Source organism: Lagopus leucura, unplaced genomic scaffold (genome assembly GCF_019238085.1).
Source record: "Lagopus leucura isolate 7727_CA_CO unplaced genomic scaffold, USGS_WTPT01 Super-Scaffold_100009, whole genome shotgun sequence".
Taxonomy (NCBI): domain Eukaryota; kingdom Metazoa; phylum Chordata; class Aves; order Galliformes; family Phasianidae; genus Lagopus; species Lagopus leucura.
In genome coordinates this window covers 4166101-4186708 of record NW_024962266.1, presented here as the reverse complement: position 1 = coordinate 4186708, position 20608 = coordinate 4166101, and the positions used below count along the sequence as shown (strand labels likewise).

The 20608-nt window shown below is 53.0% G+C and overlaps 1 protein-coding gene across 1 annotated transcript; it reads left to right on the top strand.

Moving 5' to 3' along the window:
- The first annotated feature begins 1422 nt into the window (after positions 1-1422).
- LOC122181184 (ADAMTS-like protein 2) lies at positions 1423-20022 on the top strand. The gene is made up of 19 exons (XM_042873551.1): positions 1423-1468; positions 1548-1597; positions 6197-6339; positions 7578-7653; positions 8132-8234; positions 9134-9279; positions 9930-10053; positions 11326-11406; positions 11588-11763; positions 12015-12444; positions 12922-13342; positions 13972-14078; positions 14605-14734; positions 15079-15292; positions 15534-15689; positions 16642-16812; positions 18436-18612; positions 19223-19367; positions 19487-20022. The coding sequence occupies exons 1-19, from the start codon at positions 1423-1425 to the stop codon at positions 19603-19605; spliced, it is 3015 nt and encodes a 1004-aa protein (XP_042729485.1). The 3' UTR covers positions 19606-20022.
- The last annotated feature ends 586 nt before the right edge of the window (positions 20023-20608 follow it).

The window sequence follows — 20608 nt, the reverse complement described above, 5'->3', positions numbered from 1 at the left end:
CACTGGCAGCAGAAATATTTTAGAAACCAAATATTTCTCATTTCAACACTGTACTCGTGGAGGAAAAAAGAATTAGTCTGTTCCGCACAATTTCACAACACCTCTGCATATCCTCATTTTAACATTTGTGCTGAATTATCTCGCTCAGCCCTGGCCTAAACAGAGAGCATTTTTTTGGTCTCGCCTCTGAATTCAGAAGTCTCCCAGAACTGCCAAACTCCTGCTGGGCTCCCAGAGCAGCTCTGGCTGGAGGAGAGCATTGGTTTTGTATGTTCCCCCCCCAGATGCTGTGCTTGTTGTGGCGTGTGTTCTCCGCACACAGAGAAATGACCTTCGATGCACATTGAGTGAGAGCCCCCTGCAAGCTCCCCAAACCTCCCTCCTGCACCCTGGAGTCGCTTTGGGTGCGTCAGCGCCGAGAAGTTGCAGGACATGAGGATCTATCTGGGTTTGCAGGGTGGGAGGTTCCGGGTCTGTTCTTGCACTGAGCCCCATGCAGAGCAGGAACACAGCCGTGTTTTTTGAAGGGAAGCAGAGGAGGGTGGAAGGTGTCCCCGCAGCACTAATTTTGCAGGGAAGGATGTGCTGCAGCAAAGTGCTCGACGACTCTGAAAATTACCTCGAAGCTGCTCAGCTGAGGGGCAAAATCAGTTCTGAAAGCTCAGGCTGGACTGTACCTACATCTCTTTGCACTCAGTAAAGCTGGAAGGCAGGATAAGATAGACGGGCAGTGACCTCGGCTGTCCCAGCGCAGGGAGAGGGCAAAGCACCGAGCATCCCCATCGCTGTCCTTCCCCCTGCTCTGCTCGGAGCTCAACGTTAGCATCTCCCTCCGAGCACAGGGTTCGGCAGGTCCCTGGCGAGGGCACTCGAGAGCTGACAACCTTCAGAGCCGTAGCACAGCTTCCAAACGAGAGCCGGGAACGGCTCCCCAACCCGGGACCGCTCAGGCGGATCCCAGAAGCAGTTTCGGGTCACGGCGTTCCCGCAGAGGAGCAGACCCAGCCCGCGCTTGATGTGCGCGGAGCCACGCCGTAGCAAAGGAGCTGAACCGCTCGGAGCAGCCGAAGGGAGGAGCGGTCACCTCCCGGCTCAGAGCTCGGCTGCAGAGGGAAGCCTGGGATCACACGGGTTCCTCCTCAAAGAAAGAAACGCCGGTCCTCCTTTCGCGTTAGAAGCTCCATAGGCTGGCTGGCGGATCCCAAACGGCAGGAGCGCGAGGCACAGCGCTCAGCGCCAGCAGCCCGGACCGCAGCTCAGCCGAGGGGCGGGACGGGGCCGTGCCGCGGGGCTCCCCGCCTCCGGAGCTCGGAGCGCTGCCCCCCGCCGCCTCCCCTTTGTCCGCCGGCTCCCCCTCCTCCTCCTCCCTCCCCCGGCGGCCGCCGCTCCCGGCACGTTGTAAAGTCATTAACTCCCCCAGCCATGCCGGCCCGCGCCCCGCCGCCGGCTGCTACTGCCCCGGCCGCTGGTGGGCCGCCGCGCCGCCTCCTCCGAGCGGCGGCAGCAGCAGCAGCAGCGCGGCATGGCCGCTCCCCGCCGCCTCCTCCTCCTCCTCTTCCTCCTCTTCCTGAGCGCCGCCGCCCCCCTCGGCGCTAAGGTAAGCGCGGCCTCGGGGCTGACCTTGCCCGGAACGGCGCCTCCGCGCCCGCCCCGCCGACAAAGGGCCGCGGCGACCCGGAGAGGCCGCTCGCCCGCGCCTGGGAGCCGGTTCCAGCCCTGCCCCCACGGCCTTTAGAGGTGGCACCGTTCCGCTGCTGCGTGGGGAGCGAAGCCCCCCGGTTCGCAGGAGGGCTCTGAGCGATGCGCTGCTCCCCGCACAAAGCCGTGGCTGAGGTGGGATCGCCGATAGGACTTGGGGGGGGGACGGCTCTTTGCTGCGAGGGGAGATTGAGGTGAGATGTCAGGGGGAAATTGTTTGCTCAGAGCGGTGAGGAGCCGGCGCTGCTGCCCAGAGCTGTGGGTGCCCCATCCCTGGTGGTGCCCCAGGCCACGGATGGGCCCTGGGCAGCCTGAGCTGGGTGCAGCCAGCCCATGGCATGGGTGGTGAGTGATATTTGAGGTCCTTCCTGAGCCATTCTGTGGCTCATTCTGTGTACACCCCAGCTTTGAGCAGCGTTGTCACCTGAGCTGGGATTGCCTTTGGGTTCAAGCCCCAGTGTGCTGCTCCTGCTGCATTTTGCAGCCTCGCACACATTCTGCCTGCTCTGCTCTGCTTCCCAGGGTCAGCCTGCCAGATGTGCACTCCTTCACCCCACACAGAGCAGGCTGTGGATGCAGTGGTCATTAAGGGATTAACCTGCTGGTTGTGTTTTCTGCAGCATGCATGCAGAGAATGCCACAGAGTGCTTCAGTCCCTAGATAAGCAAATTCCTCCCTGCACCAAGCTCTGGACACAGTGCCTCTGAAAAAACAGATGGTAGGGATTCCTCATGCACACCCCATATTCCTTTCCTCTCTCTCTTCACAGCAGGATGATCAGCAGTGCATCAGAGTTCTCCTTTCTGGGGGGAGGAAGGGATACAATTGAAAACACAGTTGTTTTTTTCAGCCACAGCTTTGATCAGAGCACAACACAGAGCACCCAGACCTGGGGGCTGAACACGGAGCACATTTCCAGGAGCACAAGATAACATCTGCAGGCAGTTTGAGGCATTAGGACATCTGAAGCTGTTTAGTATCTCAAGCAAGTAGCAGAGTTTGCCATAGAGAGAAGCCTTGAGGTAAGGGATTGTGGATTTCTGTAGAGGACATGCAGTTAATGACCTCAGAAAAGGGCTGTTCAGAATTTAGTTCTTTTTCAGCTGCTTTTTTGTCTTATGAGAGCTTCCTGTGGCCTGCAGTGGTGCACAGGGCCCTAAGGCACATCACACTGCAACAGAGCACACCCCTGCAAGCTTCTCCACTCAGGGGAACTAACAGGGATTTGTTTTGTCTCTTCCTAGAAAGATTTCTAACCCCTGAGACACGGGCTTAATGAGTCCCAGGATTCAGTGCGCAGTGTGGGACACTGAGCCAATGACACACTAATTGCCATTATTCCCAGGTTTCTGGGAAACCCATTGTAGCTTAGAGTTGATCTGACACGCAACAGAGAATCATTAGAGGGTTTATTTTCTCCTTTCTGTTCTTCAGAAAGACCGCCTGGAAAACTGATAGGATGTCAGCCTGGGCCCTCCCTCCTTCGCCAGGCTGAAGCAGTTGTTTGTGGCAGCCTTTGTCTGGCTCTGGTGGGGGGTAGAAGGGAAACAGCTGCTGAGCCTTTGGGTAGGCAGGAAAAGCTTTCAGTGATGCTGGCTTAGAGACAGCAATATTGGAAAATTTTGGAAAAGTTCCCCAGCATCACCATAGGCTCTGCTCACCCCCGAGCAAGGGAACAGGAGGGCAGCCCTCACCAGAGCATGTGCACAGCCTCCCGTGTAGGTGTTGAGGCACAGGAATACCGTGGTTAGCCTCAGAGAGGAAGAGCTGCAGCTGTATAGCCTGCGTGCCAAGGCACAAGTGCCTCCAGGGGAATTCTTGAGGAGAGCACCTGGCTGAGCTGCAGGTGGCCTGTCTTTTCTGCTGATGTGATTTCTAGCCCTTAACGTTTCTCATCAGCTGAGGAACTGTACCTGATCCTCCCTTCCATATCCAAGCCCAGGCAGAGCCAGCCTTACAGATCCTGCACCTACACCCACCTCCTGCCCCACAGTTTCTGGTCTGCTCCATGCATGGTTCTACAGCGTGGCACAAGTTAGAGTGGGATTCAGCATCTCCCATAACCAGGAGACTGCAGAAGTGTTGTTTTAAAGCCCCTTGGCTCTCTTTCTCCAAGGAACAGGGGGGGAAAATCTGCTTGGCCAGAAGTAACCCTTGGGGTCTGCCGAGAGGCTTGGGAAATTGAAGCTGGGAGCTTATCTAATCTGGAGTCTATCCCACAAGCCTTAATTTATTATCTGGAAATTTGGAAAATGCAAGTATCGCTAATTACAAACAAGAGCCATTTGTGTGTCATGGTTAGCACAGATTCATTTCTGACAACGCAGCAAAGTCAGCCCAGATTGAAACCAGCTGCACGTACCTGAGTTTCACCTCCAAGTCTCAGGGCTGAGGACTCAGCTGCTGTCACACCGTGAGCCTCGCTGGCAAAGGCTGCAGCTCAGCACTGTCCTTGCTTACACAGATAAATAAGTGCTGCTGGGCAAGGGCTGGCAAGAGTGCTTGGTCATGGAAAACCTGAGAGCCAAATCAATCTATTTAGTGTGTGATTGATTGAGGAAGCAGGAACAGGGGCTTACAGAGGTAGAGGAACACATTTCATTTGAAAACTGCTGTCACTGCTTGAGCTGCAGCAGAGCCCACAGGGGTGGAGTGGGGCAAAGCCTGGGGAAAGGCTGGGTAAATATTGCCACTTCTGGCCCACACGCCTCCCCCTGGGCAGCCTGTGCACCCCTTGGTGCTCTGTGGCCACTCAGTCACGTGGAAAGGGGCCAGCTGTGATTGATGCTCCAGCTCCTGAGAGACTGCTTTGCACTGAGCTCTTTGCACAGACAGATAAATCATTGTCCTCTCCTTCCCAGCAGCTGTGAAGGGCGCTTCCTCTGCAGGCCTGGAGATGCTTATCACAGGGGTCAGGGGGAGATCTGAACTGAAAATACAGCCTTTCGTTTCTGTCTTTGTAACCACGGAAGCTGCATAGCCAGCATTTCCACCTGCAGACTGATTGTGTGCAGTCAGACAGAAACCGTCGTAGGACGCAGGTTGAAATGAGCATCTGGTAGCAGAAGGAAAGATCTTGCTGAAAATCTGCTTGTTTCTTTTACACTTCATTTTTACACAGCACTTGCTCTCTGTCAGAGAAGCACATCCAGCCAGCACACCCATGTTGCAAGGAATTTGGTTGCACTGTTTTCACCATCAGCTGTTGTAATCACAAAAGGGTAAAGCATCAGGTGGTGTGGTGCTTTTTTTTCAGAGCAGGTTACTTTTAACACACTCCATGGGCAGCACAGTCACTATGTGCACCTCGACCACACTGGGTTCTAACCCCAAAGCAGCTCCTCTGCATCTCCTCTGCCCAGAGGATGCTGTTGGCAGATGCTACAGAAACAAATGCTCAGGCAGGAATTACACTGCAAGATGAAGAACATTTTGGCTTTATTACACCATGGAAGAGCATCGAGCCAAGAGGCAGTCAACCAGAATAGTGAACCTAGCTCAGCAGACTGCTGAGCTTTCTTTTACATCCATCAATTTTGCAGACCAGTTCTTCCCACCAGGACGATCAGGGTTTTGCTATGAGTAGCACTGATACAGCCTCTCCATGCCCTCAGTGTAACATAAGAGATGCTACACAGACAACACACACACACAAATTATTTGATCTCTTCTGCTACTACTGATACACCGTCAGCATTTTCAGCTGGCTAAATCACTTCTAGTCACTGCCCCATGGTAAGCTCATTGCTGCGTTTAACTCTCTGCTCACAGCTGTGTTGCAGTAAACAGCAAATTCACTCCTGCACACAATTTGCAAAAATCTCTGGAGCTTTTAGGGCGTCACACAGCAGGAAAAGCATTGCAAGAGATCTTACTGAAACATACGCTCACTTACCTGCTGGGAATCTCAGAGGTGCCGTCGACAGCAGCCTGCTGTCGTGATCGCACAGGGGTGAGAGAGCTCAGGTTTGCCAAATTTAAAGGATTGGCCACAGCAAAGCATGCTGGGTGAGGGAGAAAGTCCTCTGCTGAGCACGGAGAGGCCAGCAAAGCTGTGCTGAGACAGCCTGCGAGAGGCTGTGGTTCTGAAGCGCTCTTGAAAATGACTTTTGTGACAGTCGCAGGGTGAAGAACTTGGACCTGAGCCGACTTATGCACAAAGAAGAGTTTATTCCCTGTGATACAGCTCTGCCAAAGGACAGATGCATCCCCCCCACCCCCCTTCTCTGCAGCCAGGCATTGCAGCCTCCCTGCTGCTCTGTGCTGGCTGGCAGCTGGGCTGTGGGCTGCTGGTGTGGCTAAGCTGGGCTGGCAGTGAGCTTGCAGCTCAGGCTGCAGCCAGACTGAGTGCCACGCATGTCATGCCCAGCAGCCTTTCTCCATGCCACGAGATCCCAGAGGCATCCATCCATCCATCCATCCATCCATCCATCCGTCCATCCATCCTCTGGAGTTAGGCCACCAGGTTCCCCAGCTAACCGTTCTCTGTTTCTGTCAGGACAGTAGTGAGGCAGCAGACGGAGCTGGCCCCTGGGATGAAGAAGTTACCAAGTGGTGGGGAGAGTGGAGCTCGTGGTCCACCTGCTCGCGATCCTGCGGCGGAGGCGTGATGTCCCGGGAGCGGCACTGCCTGCGGCAGCGGTGGGTCCCAGCATGCATTCTCCACGGTGCCCCAACCTCCATTTGCCCCCTGCAGCTACTACAGTCCTGGAATTGGTCAAATAGAGTTCGTGGGGACCCAGCTGTTCCCTCTGGATCACCTCACCACCCAGCCCTTATCAGGCACCTCGCCAGCCTGAGCTGCTAACAAGAGCCAGCATTGTACTGCGCAGCACACCGTTGGGGCTGCTCAGCCTCTTTCCCTTCTGCGTGACTGCACTCCTGAGGGCAGGAAGCTCAGACAAGGGCCCCCTACCTGCTCTGCCTCCTCCAGAAGAAAATTTCTTTTATGTGGGCTGGTTGGCAGCATAGTAAGGGTCCAGATGTGGTGACAGCCATCCGTCTGGACACCGCCTCCCCACTAACGAGGCTTGCCAATGTCTCTGCCTCTGCTTGACATCAAACCCAGCCAAAAGGCCCCTGCAGCTTTCGGCAGGGCAGCTTAAGTGTGAGCCAGCCATGCCCTGTGAAACAGTTTTTGCTGGAGTCTGCAGGCTGCCCCTGTTTCAGCTGAAAGAGATGGCAATTTTGAAGCCTTATGATGTGAATTTAGGCTCTACCAACATTGTGTAAATTGTTGCTCTGCAGGAATAGCTAGACCTGAGCAGTCCAGCTTGAATGTGGTTCTTCATTACACAGTGAAGTTCCCATCTGTAACCTTGACCTTTCTCCCTGCATCTTCTCAGCTTTCAGGAATTTTTTTAGCTTTTGCATTAGTCAAGAAGTTCAGTATCCCTTGGACAAGTGCTGCTGGCCAGAACTAAAGCATCACTTGCTGAGAACCATGGTTTTTGTTCATCACCAAACCTCTCTTGCTAGTCTTGAAAGGTGTTCAGTACCCGTGAGAGGTGCCATCTCTCTGCATGCTGCCCAGTGAATTCTGAAATCAGTTCCCCAGCTCACTTCTAAATCGTAGGTGCTTCTGTGGAAATGGTGGATCATCAAGCCCCATTGGCCTTTTGTCACACAACCCTTCTGCAGAGATGTGCAGACAAAGCCTTGGAAATACTTCAGTTGTTTCCCATCCACCCAAACTGAGCCTAAAATCACACTCCAAAGCTAACAGCACTGAAGATGTCTTTCAGGGGAGACGTTGACCACCGTAAATCCTGAAAACCTTACTCTAATAAAATCCCACCCTGACTTTTCTATTATCCGTGATTTCTTAGTGCTTTGCAGACCTCTAGCTTATTTCTGCTTTCACACATTCTGCTTTGCAGGCTCCTGATGCCCCAGGGAACAAACAGCACCATGTGTGTTGGCCAAGCCAAGCACTACCAACTGTGCCAGCAGCAGGTGAGAATTGCTTCCAGCACTGACTGGTCCTTACTGGGGGATGTGAGGTTGGACCAGCAAGTGCAGGAGTGCAGGAGCAGCAGCAGTGAGGGTCTGGCAGAGGAGTGCAGATAAGAGGCACAGTGCACTCCTGAGGAGTTGCCAGTGTGCCTCTGGGAGTTGGGCTCCTCTCTGGGTCTGAAAGGTGGGGGAGAAGGATATAAAACATATTCATCGTGGGGTGGGGGGAAGGAAGAAGTTTTTCTGGTATGTTTTTCCCTTTGCTGGAAGTAGATTTTGCAGTACTGTTAACTACAGCTGTCTGAGGCGATGGAAGCCTGGCCTTTCTGCCTGTGTTACTGCACATCAAAGTCCATCACTGATTCCTTCCAGGGTGGACAGGGCATTTTCATCCTCCAAGGATGTAGCAGGGCCAAGCAGCTGTCACAATCAGGGCTGCGACATAGGGAGCTTTTGATCACATTTATTCCCTCCATAGCCCTGTCCAGCCAACACAGCAAGCTTCAAACAACAGCAGTGCTCCAGTTTCAATGCCAAAGCCTTTGGAAAGCGGTACTACCACTGGATGCCCCTCTATCCAGGTGGGTTTTCACAGCTTCACACAAAGGATCAGGGTGAGAAAACACCTGCAGGATTTTCTCAGACACAGGAGGAGGACCCAGGGTCGAGGGATGGATGCTCCTGGCTGGTCCAGAAGTGCTTCCCTATGCTCCCTGCTTTGGAGAAATCATCCCCTCTCTTCACAGAGCCACCCCAGCCAGCCAGGCCCCTTCTCACACTGGCTTGGATCCTATGTCAGAATGTGCTGGCGAGCAGACACAGAACACAGGCGTCTCTCAGGTGTCTTGACTCACCACCAGTCACCTTGGCAGAGTGGTGTTCAGTCGGTGTGTGCCTCCTACCATTTCAGCCACCTCCGTCAGCCAGCATGCTTCCCACTGGGATGGTGGAGGGTTATTCTGAACAGGATGGCCATCCATTTCCTGCACAGAGGAGATAAATTGCTTCACATGAGTTGCCAGATGGCCCTTGAGGCCCAGACTCAGCTCCCCTGAGATATGACTGCCTTTCTGGACCTGCCTGTTCTTCCATTAGCTGCCAAGGGAACATAGAACATCTGCACCTCTAACTTCCATTGCTTAGCTGGAAGGGGTGCAGCTGGCCACAGCCCCACTGTGGATACCTCTCTTGCGGGTCATACTTGCTCCTGTGTATTTATGTGTGGCCTGGGATCTGCTGATGTGGATTCCCATATCTGGTACAGGGAATGGCACTGCAAAGGGGAGAGGTTTTGCCATCAAGAAGCAATTCTATGTGTGGCCCCAGGTGCAGCCTCATACCACGATCTACCAAGGTCTGTAGCCTTGCAGTTCATCCCGAGAAGCAAGAACATCTAAGATGATATCAAACCAGCAGTGTGGATAAAGGGAAGGTCCCCTCCCTCACTGCCCACCCCCTTGGTCTGCCTCTGTCCCTTCAGATGACTACACCAGCATCTCCAACAAGCCGTGTGACCTCCAGTGCACCACGCGGAATGGAGAGAGGCAGCTGATGGCCCGAGCCCAGGATGGTACCTCCTGCAAGGACAGGACCTACCAAGGGGTCTGCATCAATGGGAAGTGCGAGGTGAGGCTCTGGAAGGAAACAGTACTGAAACCAGGGGTATAAATGCCTTGTTGAACTGCCTAGTCACTGTGAAGCCAAGGGTCCCAGCAGAGAGGTGAAACCAAGGCCTGGCAAGAGTGATGACATTCACTTTTGAATGCCTCTGGGCTAGAGCAGGACAGAGGGACTCACGCAAAAGAAGTTAGATACATCCACATTCACAGTGGGTAACAGAACTTTTCTCCCAGCACAGAGAAGACTAGGACTGCAGCTCAGTGTTCATAGCCAAACTGAAAAAGATTGGATTTTTTCCCTTGTAGAATAAGGGTAAAGGATGTGTGTGTGAAGTGGTAGAGAGAGGTATCTTAAAAACTCAAGCAGCCTGCCTGCCTTTGATGCAGCGTCTCCTGGAAGATGATGCTGTACATCACTACTACAGTGAGAAGGATTTGCCAAAAGATGGGACACTGAATAAATGGCAGCAGACTTTCTGAATCTTATTTTCTGCACCCACACATGAGATCCTGCCCCAGGTTCAGGAGCACAGTGCACACGGTCACAAACTACCCTGCATCCACACGCAGAAGCTCACCTAAAGAATAAGGTAGCATCACCTTGAAAAGACACTGTCCCCTAAGAGACACTCTATATTTTTGCTCTGTTCCTTGCAGCCAGTGGGGTGTGATGGGAGCCTGTATTCGGCCCGGACGATGGACAGATGCAGGGTGTGTGGAGGGGACGGCAGCACTTGTCACCGTGTCTCAGGCAGCTTCCGAAAGGCAATCTCACAGATAGGTACTCCCTGCTACCACAGTCCAGAGACTTCACCTGCTACTTCTTACCACCAACTGGCATGAAGGGTGACTGGCTTGAATGAGGGTAGGAGTTTCCCAGCTGCTTGGTGGAAAAAGCTGAAGAGTGCCACCTCTGCTTAAATACCGACATTTTATCCTTTTGGATTAATCAGAGGAGATTGGGTGTGATATGCTGTAAATGAGGCCAGCGAGGTTTTCTTTCACATCTTCACTGTAGGAGGCAGCTGGGGATCTCTTTGTTCCTATTGATTTTGGCATCTCGCGCACCTCAGATGATGTGATAAGGTCAATGAATCTTCTTTTATTTGTGCTAGGTGTTCACTGGAAGATTAGGCTCCTCTGATGAGGGTCACAGCATTTGTTTCAGCCTGCACTTCGTCTCCAGCTTTCCCCAGTCCTGTGGCTGATGCAGCTGAGGGACAGTCCCTCTGAAACTGGGCTGAGATTAATGGTTCATCTCTTGCAACCTCATGGCCCATTCCTCCACCAAGAAGGAACAGACTGTGGTATACTCATTAGTAATTAATTAACTGTGGTTTGAGGATGTTTTGGAACATCGTTTTACACTGCTATTGTTCCACTAGTCTACCTCATTCTCCACAGATGCTGGACCAGAGAAGTATTCTGGCTCCTTTCCAGGGTGTGGTAATAGTGCTAACCTCTCTAGAAGCACACAGACTGTCTTGGCCTTCCATTCCAGGCCTCATAAAATCTTACAGGATGGAAAAAAGCAATCAGCAGACTTTCTAACAGGAAAGGCAAGCTGGCAAAGCCCCACAACGTTAAGAGCCTTTTACTTCCTACCCATTTAAAGGTCAATCTTTATGCTCCTCTTGAGACAAATTCTGTTGAGTCGGGAGCTGTGGGGACCTGCAGTCTTCTCCCTGCACCCTTCAGCACCAGTGCTGATCAATAGTAAGCTTTTTATGTGCTCTTGTGAGGAAAAGCTTGACAGCACATTCATTCATGCACCCACAGCCACACTATTAAGCTCACGCAATTCCTTTCTGACTTCAAACCCAGCAGTGGTCAAACTGAGCCTTAGAGACCTGCAGTGGTCATTTGCAAAGGGATTTCAGAAGGGAGCCAGGATTAGAGCTCACAGCTTGGCACAACATGCTTATGTCCTTAACATCCTGCTAGGGGTAGCGCTGCCCTCCTACATGCACACCTATCCCACGAGGTGCTTTGCCTATGAGCACTCTTCTGTTCCATCCTTGGAGTTTCTTCACCTCCCGTTCCTGCTCCTCAGGTTACGTGTTCATCACCAGCATCCCTGCCGGTGCCACGGACATCCTCATCATGGAGCGCAGGAAGACAGAAAACATCCTGGGTAAGCGGGGGGTCTGGCTGGGTGTAGAGGTCCCAGCTCAGCTGCTTATGGGGTGGGAGGACACCTGAGCCGTTCCTGTGAGCATCTCCTCCTGGGTAGCACAGGGTTTGCTTTCCTTAGTGCCAGCACAGCCTCAGCGCTCCGCACGGAGCATCACGCTTGTCTCTTTTTTCCTTTGAAGCGCTCGCTGATGAATATGGGCATTTCTTCTTCAACGGCAACTCTGCCATTGACAACCCCCAGAACTTCAGGGTAGCTGGCACGATCTTCAAGTACAGGCGGCCTTCGAGTCTGAATTCAGATGGGCTGGAGTATATCATAGCTCACGGCCCCACTAACCAGTCTCTGAATGCCATGGTATGTGAAGAGGTACTTTCAGCCCTTCCTGTCTTGCCTGTCCCAAACTGTGAGCCTCCCTCAGACAAACTGCTTCCTAATTTTGTTCTCATACCAACCCTGTGGCTGAGGAAGCCAGATATTGCCTCGTGGGGTTTCCTTTTGGGTTTAAGAGGATGCTATCTTCTCTTAACATCTGTCACAAAGCGATTAGAAGAAATGCATGCCCTTAGAATAAAAGAGGTTTTGTTTTCCTTCCCTGCTTCCTCCAGTACTATAACTTTAATGGGAAAATGCCACATATAACTTATGACTACACTGTACCACGGACACCACCACCTCTCCGAACTGCAGCCCCTGCTGTAGACAGACCTCGTTATCATCACCCAGTAGAGACCAGCCAGAGCCGTCCTGTTCCAGCCAACTTCAGAGCTGCCAAGGACTCCAATGTCACACGGCTTTCCCTGTCACCAGATGACACCAACAAACAGCTTCCTCTAAAAGACAGGCATGAAGATTTAGGCTTCAGCCATCCACACTTCTTCCACACCAACTCCACTAATCACCCTCGGGGCTGGGGATGGGAACAAGGTGAAGAAAAGGAGAAGTATGAGTTCCACATAAGACAGGTCTACCACGCAAACACAGCAGGGGAGGAAGAACGAGAGGAAGCAGCAGCAATTGGTGGAGAAACAGAATTGGGTTGGTTGCTTTGTTTTTCCTTTTCTTCCAAGCCTTAATTCATTGAAAAGAGGCATTGAGACATTCTACACTGGTTCACTTGAAATGTAGGGTGGCTTTTCCATCAGGTAGACAGGGAAAAAGGATGGTTAATAGCAGGGCTGGAGACTGTCAGAGTGCAGCTGGGTGCTCCTTGTGGGAAGAGGAGCAGATCTGAGGTCTGTCTGAGAAAGCCAAACAGTTAAGGGGCAGGACTAGGAGTGAAATGCACCTACAACATAGGTCTGAGCTTTAATCCAACTTCTGGGCCACGGGCAGGTGTGAGGATCTCACGTGAGGCTGCTCAGGATAATTAAAGCCTGTTGATGCACCCTGATGGCAACTTAGGGTTTCAAAGCCAAATACTCAGTGTTTTTTGCATTACCAGGCACCACTAAACCACATGCTAAAGTGTAAGGCGTGCAAGATAGTTAACACATCCCAATGTTCTTCTTCCAGCCCTCAAATTCAACCAGATTTCCATCAGCACAGCTGTACCCTACAGCATGAGGAGGTCTGAGCTATCGGAGAACAGCCGCGTCGCATCCTCCAGGCTTCGGCTCTTCAGGAGGTTGTGCCACCAGGACCAGCACCATGCTGCCTTCTGCAGGGAGCTGCAGTACCTGGCTGCCAGGCTGGCCCAGAGGAACACCACAGCAGGACTATGGGCTGAAACAGCTGCCCGGTGGCCACAGGGCCTCCACAAAGCACCGTCCCATAAGAACTCACTGCAGGACTTGAAGGTGGAGATGTTTGCTGGGAGACAGGGGAAAGCGAGCAACTACAGTGTGATGGCATCTGTGGAGAGCTCTCTGCTGGGTGCCAGCACAACGGAGGACATCAGCCAGGCAGAGCCTCTGCGGGCCCCCGGCACTGAAAGGTGGCACTTGGTTTCCTGGGCAAAACAGGAGCACGGTTGGCTGGGAGGGAGGGTTGAACCAGTCCTCTGGCAGTCTCACTGCTGTCCCTGACGTCCCCATTTGCCAGTGACTCTCCATGGTATCTGTTATAGTTGCTTGAGCAACACTGTGTCTTCCAGATGTTTGGCACAGCTCATGGTCCAACACAGAGCTTCTGGAACATACGTTGTGTTCCTTTGCCTCAGAGATCCATTTAGATGTGTTCGGAAGGACCTGTGGAGCTATGGCTGTTCACAGTCTTACTAGCTGAATATAGGAGGTGGATGCCCCATCCCTGGGGGCATTCAAGGCCAGGCTGGATGTGGCTCTGGGCAGCCTGGGTCTTGGCGACCCTGCACATAGCAGGGAGGTTGAAACTAGATGATCATTGTGGTCCTTTTTCAACCCAGGCCATTCTGTGATTCTGTGAAGGCTTCACGCTCTGCTTATCAGTGGTGCATCTTGCCCATGGTGGGGGAGATAGGGTTGGAGAACAGAACCATTGAGTTTCTTCCCATTTTCCAAGAAGGAAAGGAGGAAATATAGTCAGTATATTTTATATTCACAGCAATTTTACATCTTTATTTCCTGCCTCCTCCTCTGTCTGCAGCAATGAGTTTGATGTGAGCCCTGTGGGCCACGATGACATCAGCTTGGCTGACATGTATCGGTGGAAGGTCTCGGCTTATGCCCCCTGCAGCTCCACCTGCACTTCAGGTAGGTAAAGACCCGTGCTTACTTTGAAGACTGCTTTTGTCCTGGTGACTTCTGTAATTGGAATCCACTCAGCAGCCTCCACTTTCTTTGCTATTTGCTTCCCTCTTTTTTGGTATCTGAAGAGGACAGATGTGCTGTTTTCCCATTTCCAAATTCCATTGGTCTTAGAGTGGCGTCTTGAAGTTTCTGACTTTTGTAACAGTGGTGCAATCATAATTTCTTTAGTTTGTAGGGTGAGTTTTAGCATCAGCTTATATGAGAATTTAGGAGAGGTTTATATGCCAACACTCAGAGTCCAGGAAGAGAACAGAGCTATTCAGAGCATCTGGCTGGCTTTGTCTGGAGATTTTTATCAGTTCAAGCCTTGCTGAGGCAACTGATCTTGCAGAACCTTTTTGGCTACTGGTATTTTTAAATTGCAAATAGACTTTCAGAGGCAGTGAATGCTCTTCAGTGACTTTCTAATAGCTGGGGGAGGCTTTTGGTTCTGGTGGAGCCTGACCTAGACAAGATCTTGGTTGTCCAGCAGGTATCAGTGCCTCCTATGCAATGTGTGTACGGTACGACGGAGTGGAAGTGGACGAAGCGTACTGCGATGCCCTGACCCGACCAGAACCTACACATGAATTTTGTACAGGCAGAGACTGCCAGCCTCGGTGAGTGGAAATGACATCTGCTCCCCCTGGGGAATACACGTCTTTGTAGGGATCATTTCCTGCTCACAGCAGCCATTTCTGGTCTGGAAGATGTACTTAAACAGCTAAACCTGTGTATCCTCATGTAAGTGAAAAGAGGGAAGGAATTTTCTGTGTCTAAATTACCTGCTAAGCACAAAGTTGTTTTTCAAGACCACAGACCTACACCTGATGAGCAGATTCATAGCAGCAGTTAGTGGGTCAGGGAGTCCCAGGCACACAAACACTCCCCAGCCACCCTCCATCCCCAGGTCACTTACGTGGGTTTTGCTTTGTGCTTTCTCTCCTGGGGACTGTTTGTGGAGGTGGGAAACGAGCCGGTGGAGTGAGTGCTCCAGGACCTGTGGCGAGGGCTACCAGTACCGCACCGTGCGCTGCTGGAAGATGCTGGCTCCAGGCTTCGACAGCTCTGTTTACGATGACCTCTGCGAGACAGCTGGGCTGGCCAGGCCCATAGAGAGGAAAGCCTGCAAGAACAAGGCCTGCGGACCCCAGTGGGAGCTCTCAGAGTGGTCTGAGGTAGGCATCGGGGGAACTTTGCATCCAAGGATGAGCTGGGGGGTCTGAAGGAAAATGATGGATGTTGGTGCTTCCCGCTGGCGAGAGCTGAGGAAGCCCTGCCTGACTGCACGCTCACTTTTACTCACTTTTCTCCTTCCCTGCTGGGGCCCTTCTCCTCTCCACCAGTGCAGCTGGAGGAAAACGCCTTTGCTTATTCCTCTTGTGCTCTGCTTTGGAATCCAACTCGGTGTCATTGCAGTGCTCAGCCCGATGCGGCAGCCAGGGCACGATGAAGAGGGCGGTGCGCTGCTCGGTGGAAGCAGCCCTCTGCGATGAGTCCCAGAAGCCCAGCAGTGAGAAGGAGTGCACAGGGCCACCCTGCGACCGCCGCTGGACCGCTTCCGACTGGGGCCCGGTGAGTGCAGAGAGGCTGCTCCTCCACGCCCCCACTTCTGAGGGCACAGGGCTGGCAGGAGGGAGCGGATGAGCAGTCATGCTGCTGCTCACTGTTGGCTTTCCTCTAGCAGAGGCTAGAGAAATAGTGATAATGTACATTTTTGAGCCAACGGTGTGCCCAGGTGGCCAAGAAGGCCAGCATCATCCTGGCTTGTATCAGCAGTAGTGCAGCCAGCAGTAGCAGGGAGGGATCATCCCCCTGTACTCAGCACTTGAGTTCTGTGTTCAATTTTGGGCCCTTCACAAGAAAGGCATTGAGTTGCTGGAGCTTGTCCAGAGAAGGGCAGGGATCTGCATGAGGTCTGGAGCACAGCGTGATGGGGAGCAGCTGAGGGAATGTGATGGGGCAGTGTGGAGAAGAGGAGCGCAGGGGAGACCTTACTGCTCTCTGTAACTGCCTGAAAGGAGGCTGCGGTGATGTGGGGTCGGCCTCTGCTCCCAGGTAACGATGACAGGATGGGATAGAATGGCCTCAGCACCAAGGGAGGGTCAGGTTGGGTATTAGGAAACATTTATTCTCAGTAAGAGTGGTGAGGCACTGGCACAGGCTGCCCAGGGAGTGGTGGAGTCCAAGGGTCTTTGGAGGTGCATCTGGTCAGGGAGTTCCATTCTCCAGGTGCCAAGAGCTCCTCAAATTATTGAATGGAGCTCATTGAGACCTAACTGGAACTTAGAATCATGGAATGATTAAGGTTGGAAATGATCTCTAAGGTCATCTAATCCAAACATCGACCCATAATCCATGTCCGCCAAACCATGTCCCTCACTGCCACATTTCCATGTTTCTCCAACACCTCTAGGGACCCTTGGGATCAAGTACCACAGCCCCAGATCCAGGGCTCCAGACTCTCACTGCTGACCGTAGCCCCTCCACCTCCCTGGTGTGTCTAAATGCCCTTTATTCCTCCAAGTGCTCAGGTTCGTGTGGTGAGGGACGCATAAACCGTTTCGTCGCCTGTCGCAACCTGGAGGGCAAGGTGATCTCTGACACACAGTGTGACCCAGCTGCCAAGCCCCTGGCCGTCCATCCGTGTGGAGACAAGGACTGCCCTGCACACTGGGTGGAGCAGGAGTGGGACCAGGTAAAGCCAAGCCCAGCCCTCCGTCCTCAGCCCTGTCCCACAGGAGATGATGGGCACTTGGCTCTCTTGGTGGAGCAAAGTTGTACAGTGTGACCACCAGCTGCATCATTGCTCCTTCCAAAAAGAGGGAAGAGGAAAATACCCCAGCTTGTCCCCACCATACCCCAGTCTGTGGCACTTGTGGCCCTCCAAGCTCTCTGAGGTCCAGAGGTCTCTGGGAAGGCAGCAGTGTCTTAAGGAAGTCCTCCTCCTCTCCCACTTCTGGCTCCCAGCTGGCAGTTGTAGGCACTGCAACAGAGCCCCATCCAGAATCTGCACTTACACCCCCAAGATTTTGGTCTCGCTGCCAAAGAGAAAGCCCTACAAAAACCAACTGCATCTCCAGTTAATAAGAGCCAGAGGTAAGGCCTCAGCCCAGGCCCCTGCCCTGGGAGTCACCTCCAGCCCAAGAGCATTTACTTGCCCCAGGTGCAATGAACATGGCCCAGGGGCCCCGTTCTATTAAGCCAGCAATTGCTGCCAGCCTGCTTGCCCTCTGTTGCTAGAGAGGCTATTATGAGCTTCCATTACAAGCTGGTCCAAATCCCAGAGCACCCAGAGAGAACATCATGACATACCTGTGGGGTTTGGGCTTTGCCTTGTGAAGTCCTGAGAAAAACAGGCATTCACGGAGCACAAAGGAGGGCTTCTAAGGAATCCTTTTTCTAGCCTTCCTAGCTGCTGACTGCGTTCAGTTGGGAGTCCCTCCAGCACAAGTAACGAGCAGAAATCATTTACAACTGGGGACCCACGGCACTCCTAGCCATCTTTCCTGCTCTGTCCTGTGGTGTAGGTCCCACCCTATGCTGCAGTGCAGTTTTTGAGCTGTGCCTGAGTGATTAAACTCACCTGAAATCTGAAGGGCCAGCTGGGCTCCCCACTTCTGCCTGTGCCAGCTTCTTTGCTGTGCTCTCAGCTGTTCAGCTGCGGGTGAGCTGTTTGCAGGATGACTCAGGAGGGATGTGAGCCAGCTGTGCTGGCCCTGGCACTGTGAAGATGGGCACTGAGCAGTGAAGTCTCGCGCTGGTAAGTGCTGCCCGAGACACCAGGGAACACAGCTAGAATGAGATTCTGCCTCCCATTGCCTGCTTCTCTCGGTGTTGTCCTGAGAGGTCGATCCCTCCCATCTGTGCCTGCATAGCTTTGGGCTGAGCGTGGGTACTTGTCTGTACAATCTCCTGCAGTGCACCAGCTTGGTCCCCTTGAGCCTTCACAGAGCTTGTCAGTACTCCAGGATGTAATTACTGCACAAACACGCTACGTGGTCTTTTAGGACATAGAGATATATAAAATAAGACAGAAACAGCCTCTTACATCCTTACCTTGGCTGCTCCAGGTCCCTTGTGGGAACTGCTCTCAGGCCAGCCAGGCTCAATTCAGCATCCTCCATGCTGAACACATAACCATCTCCTGTCCCTATTCCAGAGGAATTCAGCTCCTTTGCAGGCACCCCTTGCTCCCGTGACCTGGGCTGCACTACCTCCATCAGCCTGGTGTTAGCACGTGCATTCAGCACCTTCTGAGCAGGATGCCACCTTACCTGAAGCTCTACAGCAGAGCAGCAGTTTATGTTCTACTTCCCAGTGTAATGCCAGCTGCGGACGAGGGACAAAGAGCCGGGTTGTCCTGTGTGCAGGGCTGGAGAATGGGGTGTACAGGGAGTACCCTGAGAAGCACTGTGAGGCTGCACAAAAGCCTGAGGAGCAAGCTGCCTGCTTCATGAGGCCGTGTTCAACCTGGTTCACTACCTCCTGGTCTCAGGTATGGCTCAGCGTGGCGGGGAAGTGGGAGAAGAGCTAACCCTGGGTGGTGGAGCGCGACCTGCAGTGAGGATTGCCAGCAGTTCAGTCTGCTGAGGGCTCTGTTGGGTCTGGGTGGGATGACAAGCTCTGCTTTTTAGCAGACCAGGCAGCAAAAGGGAGGACTGGCCCCCAGCAGGTGGAGAAAACCTTTGAGCTCGTGGATTATTGCCTCAGGCAAAAGCATGTATCACTGCAGGTGATGCAATCATGTCTTCTCTGCCAGCAGTTGATGTTCTGTCCTCTTGATTGCTTTACTTAGCATTTAGTGAATGGGGGGGGAGGCGAAGTTGCCATTTTGTCCATCTTCTAAAACAGCATCAGCCTTCAAAGCAAAACCAACTCCGAGCTGCGTTAAAAAGCAGAAAGCAACCTCCTGCCTCATCTTAGAGAGGCTCTCTTCAAGCAAGCGGAGGAGAGCCTGAGTTTGGGCTTAGATCTGACCCAAACCTCTTTGAGAGCAGTCTCCAAAGCACAGACTGCCAGGTCTCAGTGGACGAAAGAGCTCGGGACCTATACCTCAATGAAAAGCTACCTCTCATGCTCTCTCTCCTCTCCCTCGATCCCGACAGTGCAGCAAGACATGTGGTGCTGGTGTGCGACTGCGCGAGGTGAAGTGCTACCAGGGGGAAGCGCTGGCCCAGGGCTGTGACCTTGCTACCAAACCAGAAGGCAGGCAGACGTGTCAGCTCCAGCCGTGCCCCACAGAGGCCCCAGGTGAGACTGGGAGAGCAGGGAGGAGGAAGAGCCCTGGGAACCTTTCGCTCCCTCCAGCTCTCAGCTTGGGGAAGCGTGTCTGCTTTGTAACCCCTTCTGTGGTTGCTTCTGCTCCCCAGAAGAAGACTGTGAAGACAAAGCGACGGCCAACTGCGTGCTTGTGCTGAAGGTGAAGCTGTGCTCTCACTGGTACTACAGGAAGGCTTGCTGCCGGTCGTGTCGCCTCAAGTCACCGTGACTGCTGCCAGGCTGTAGTTCCCTTCCAAGTTCAGGGCTGTGAGCCCCCTGAGCCAGACTTTACCACTTGAAGCCACCTCACTTGGCTTGGCCGTGGAGCCAGTCCCTGTAGACCAGCCTGCTCAGCGAGAAAGGACTCCTAGGGCTTAGTCATCACTGTTCCCTCTCCACCAAGAGGATTTTACTGAAGACAAACCACCAGTTCCTAGAAAGCTACTGAGAAGTGAGTTGGGAGAGCCTGTCCCTGTTGTCAGTCGCCTCCAGAGAGCTCTGGTTGGAGGCGGTGGGGCACAGAGCCAGCCCGCAGCAGGGCACAGGCTGCAGTCACCCCGTCCTGCCCTGCAGGTCGTTCTGCTACATGGGCAATTTCCAAACACAGCCAAAAAATTCTGTGTCACAATAAAGAGCTAAACGGTCACCTGTTGTTTTGGGGATGTGTGCGCCTAGACCGGGGGGGGCAAGGGAGGAGGAGGGTGAGAAGAGAAACAAGCAGGAGCAGGTGGGGGGCTGGAGAAATCTTAGCATCAGGACAGCTTACAGGGCAGCTATGGATGGACCCCATTTTGTGTTGCCTGCCAAAAGAACAGAAATCACTCCTGTTTTGTATTTCAAAGTCCTCTTTTATTTCTGACATGGAATTTGGACCCATAGCTGAGCAACAAAGACAGAATAATAACAGAGGAAATCTGAAGTGGAAAAAATCTGAGATGCCTGCCCCTACCCTGTCCTGTTCCTCCACCACCCAAACCTTACAACCCACAGCTGTATCTCTGCTCCCTGCCCTTTCGGACTCACCCATCCATCTGCAGCTGCCAGGCCCAGGGTTTTGTGTTGGCTGTGAGGGTGACACTCACCTTTGGCCATCCATCTACCTTGGTGCTGCCTCACCTCATCAGCTGGTGACAGGTCATTTGCACATGATATGGTTGCTTTCCTCTCTTTCCTCTCATCAGAGAGGTGAGCTGTAGAAGCAGAACCCCATATTCTCTCCCCACCTGGGGACT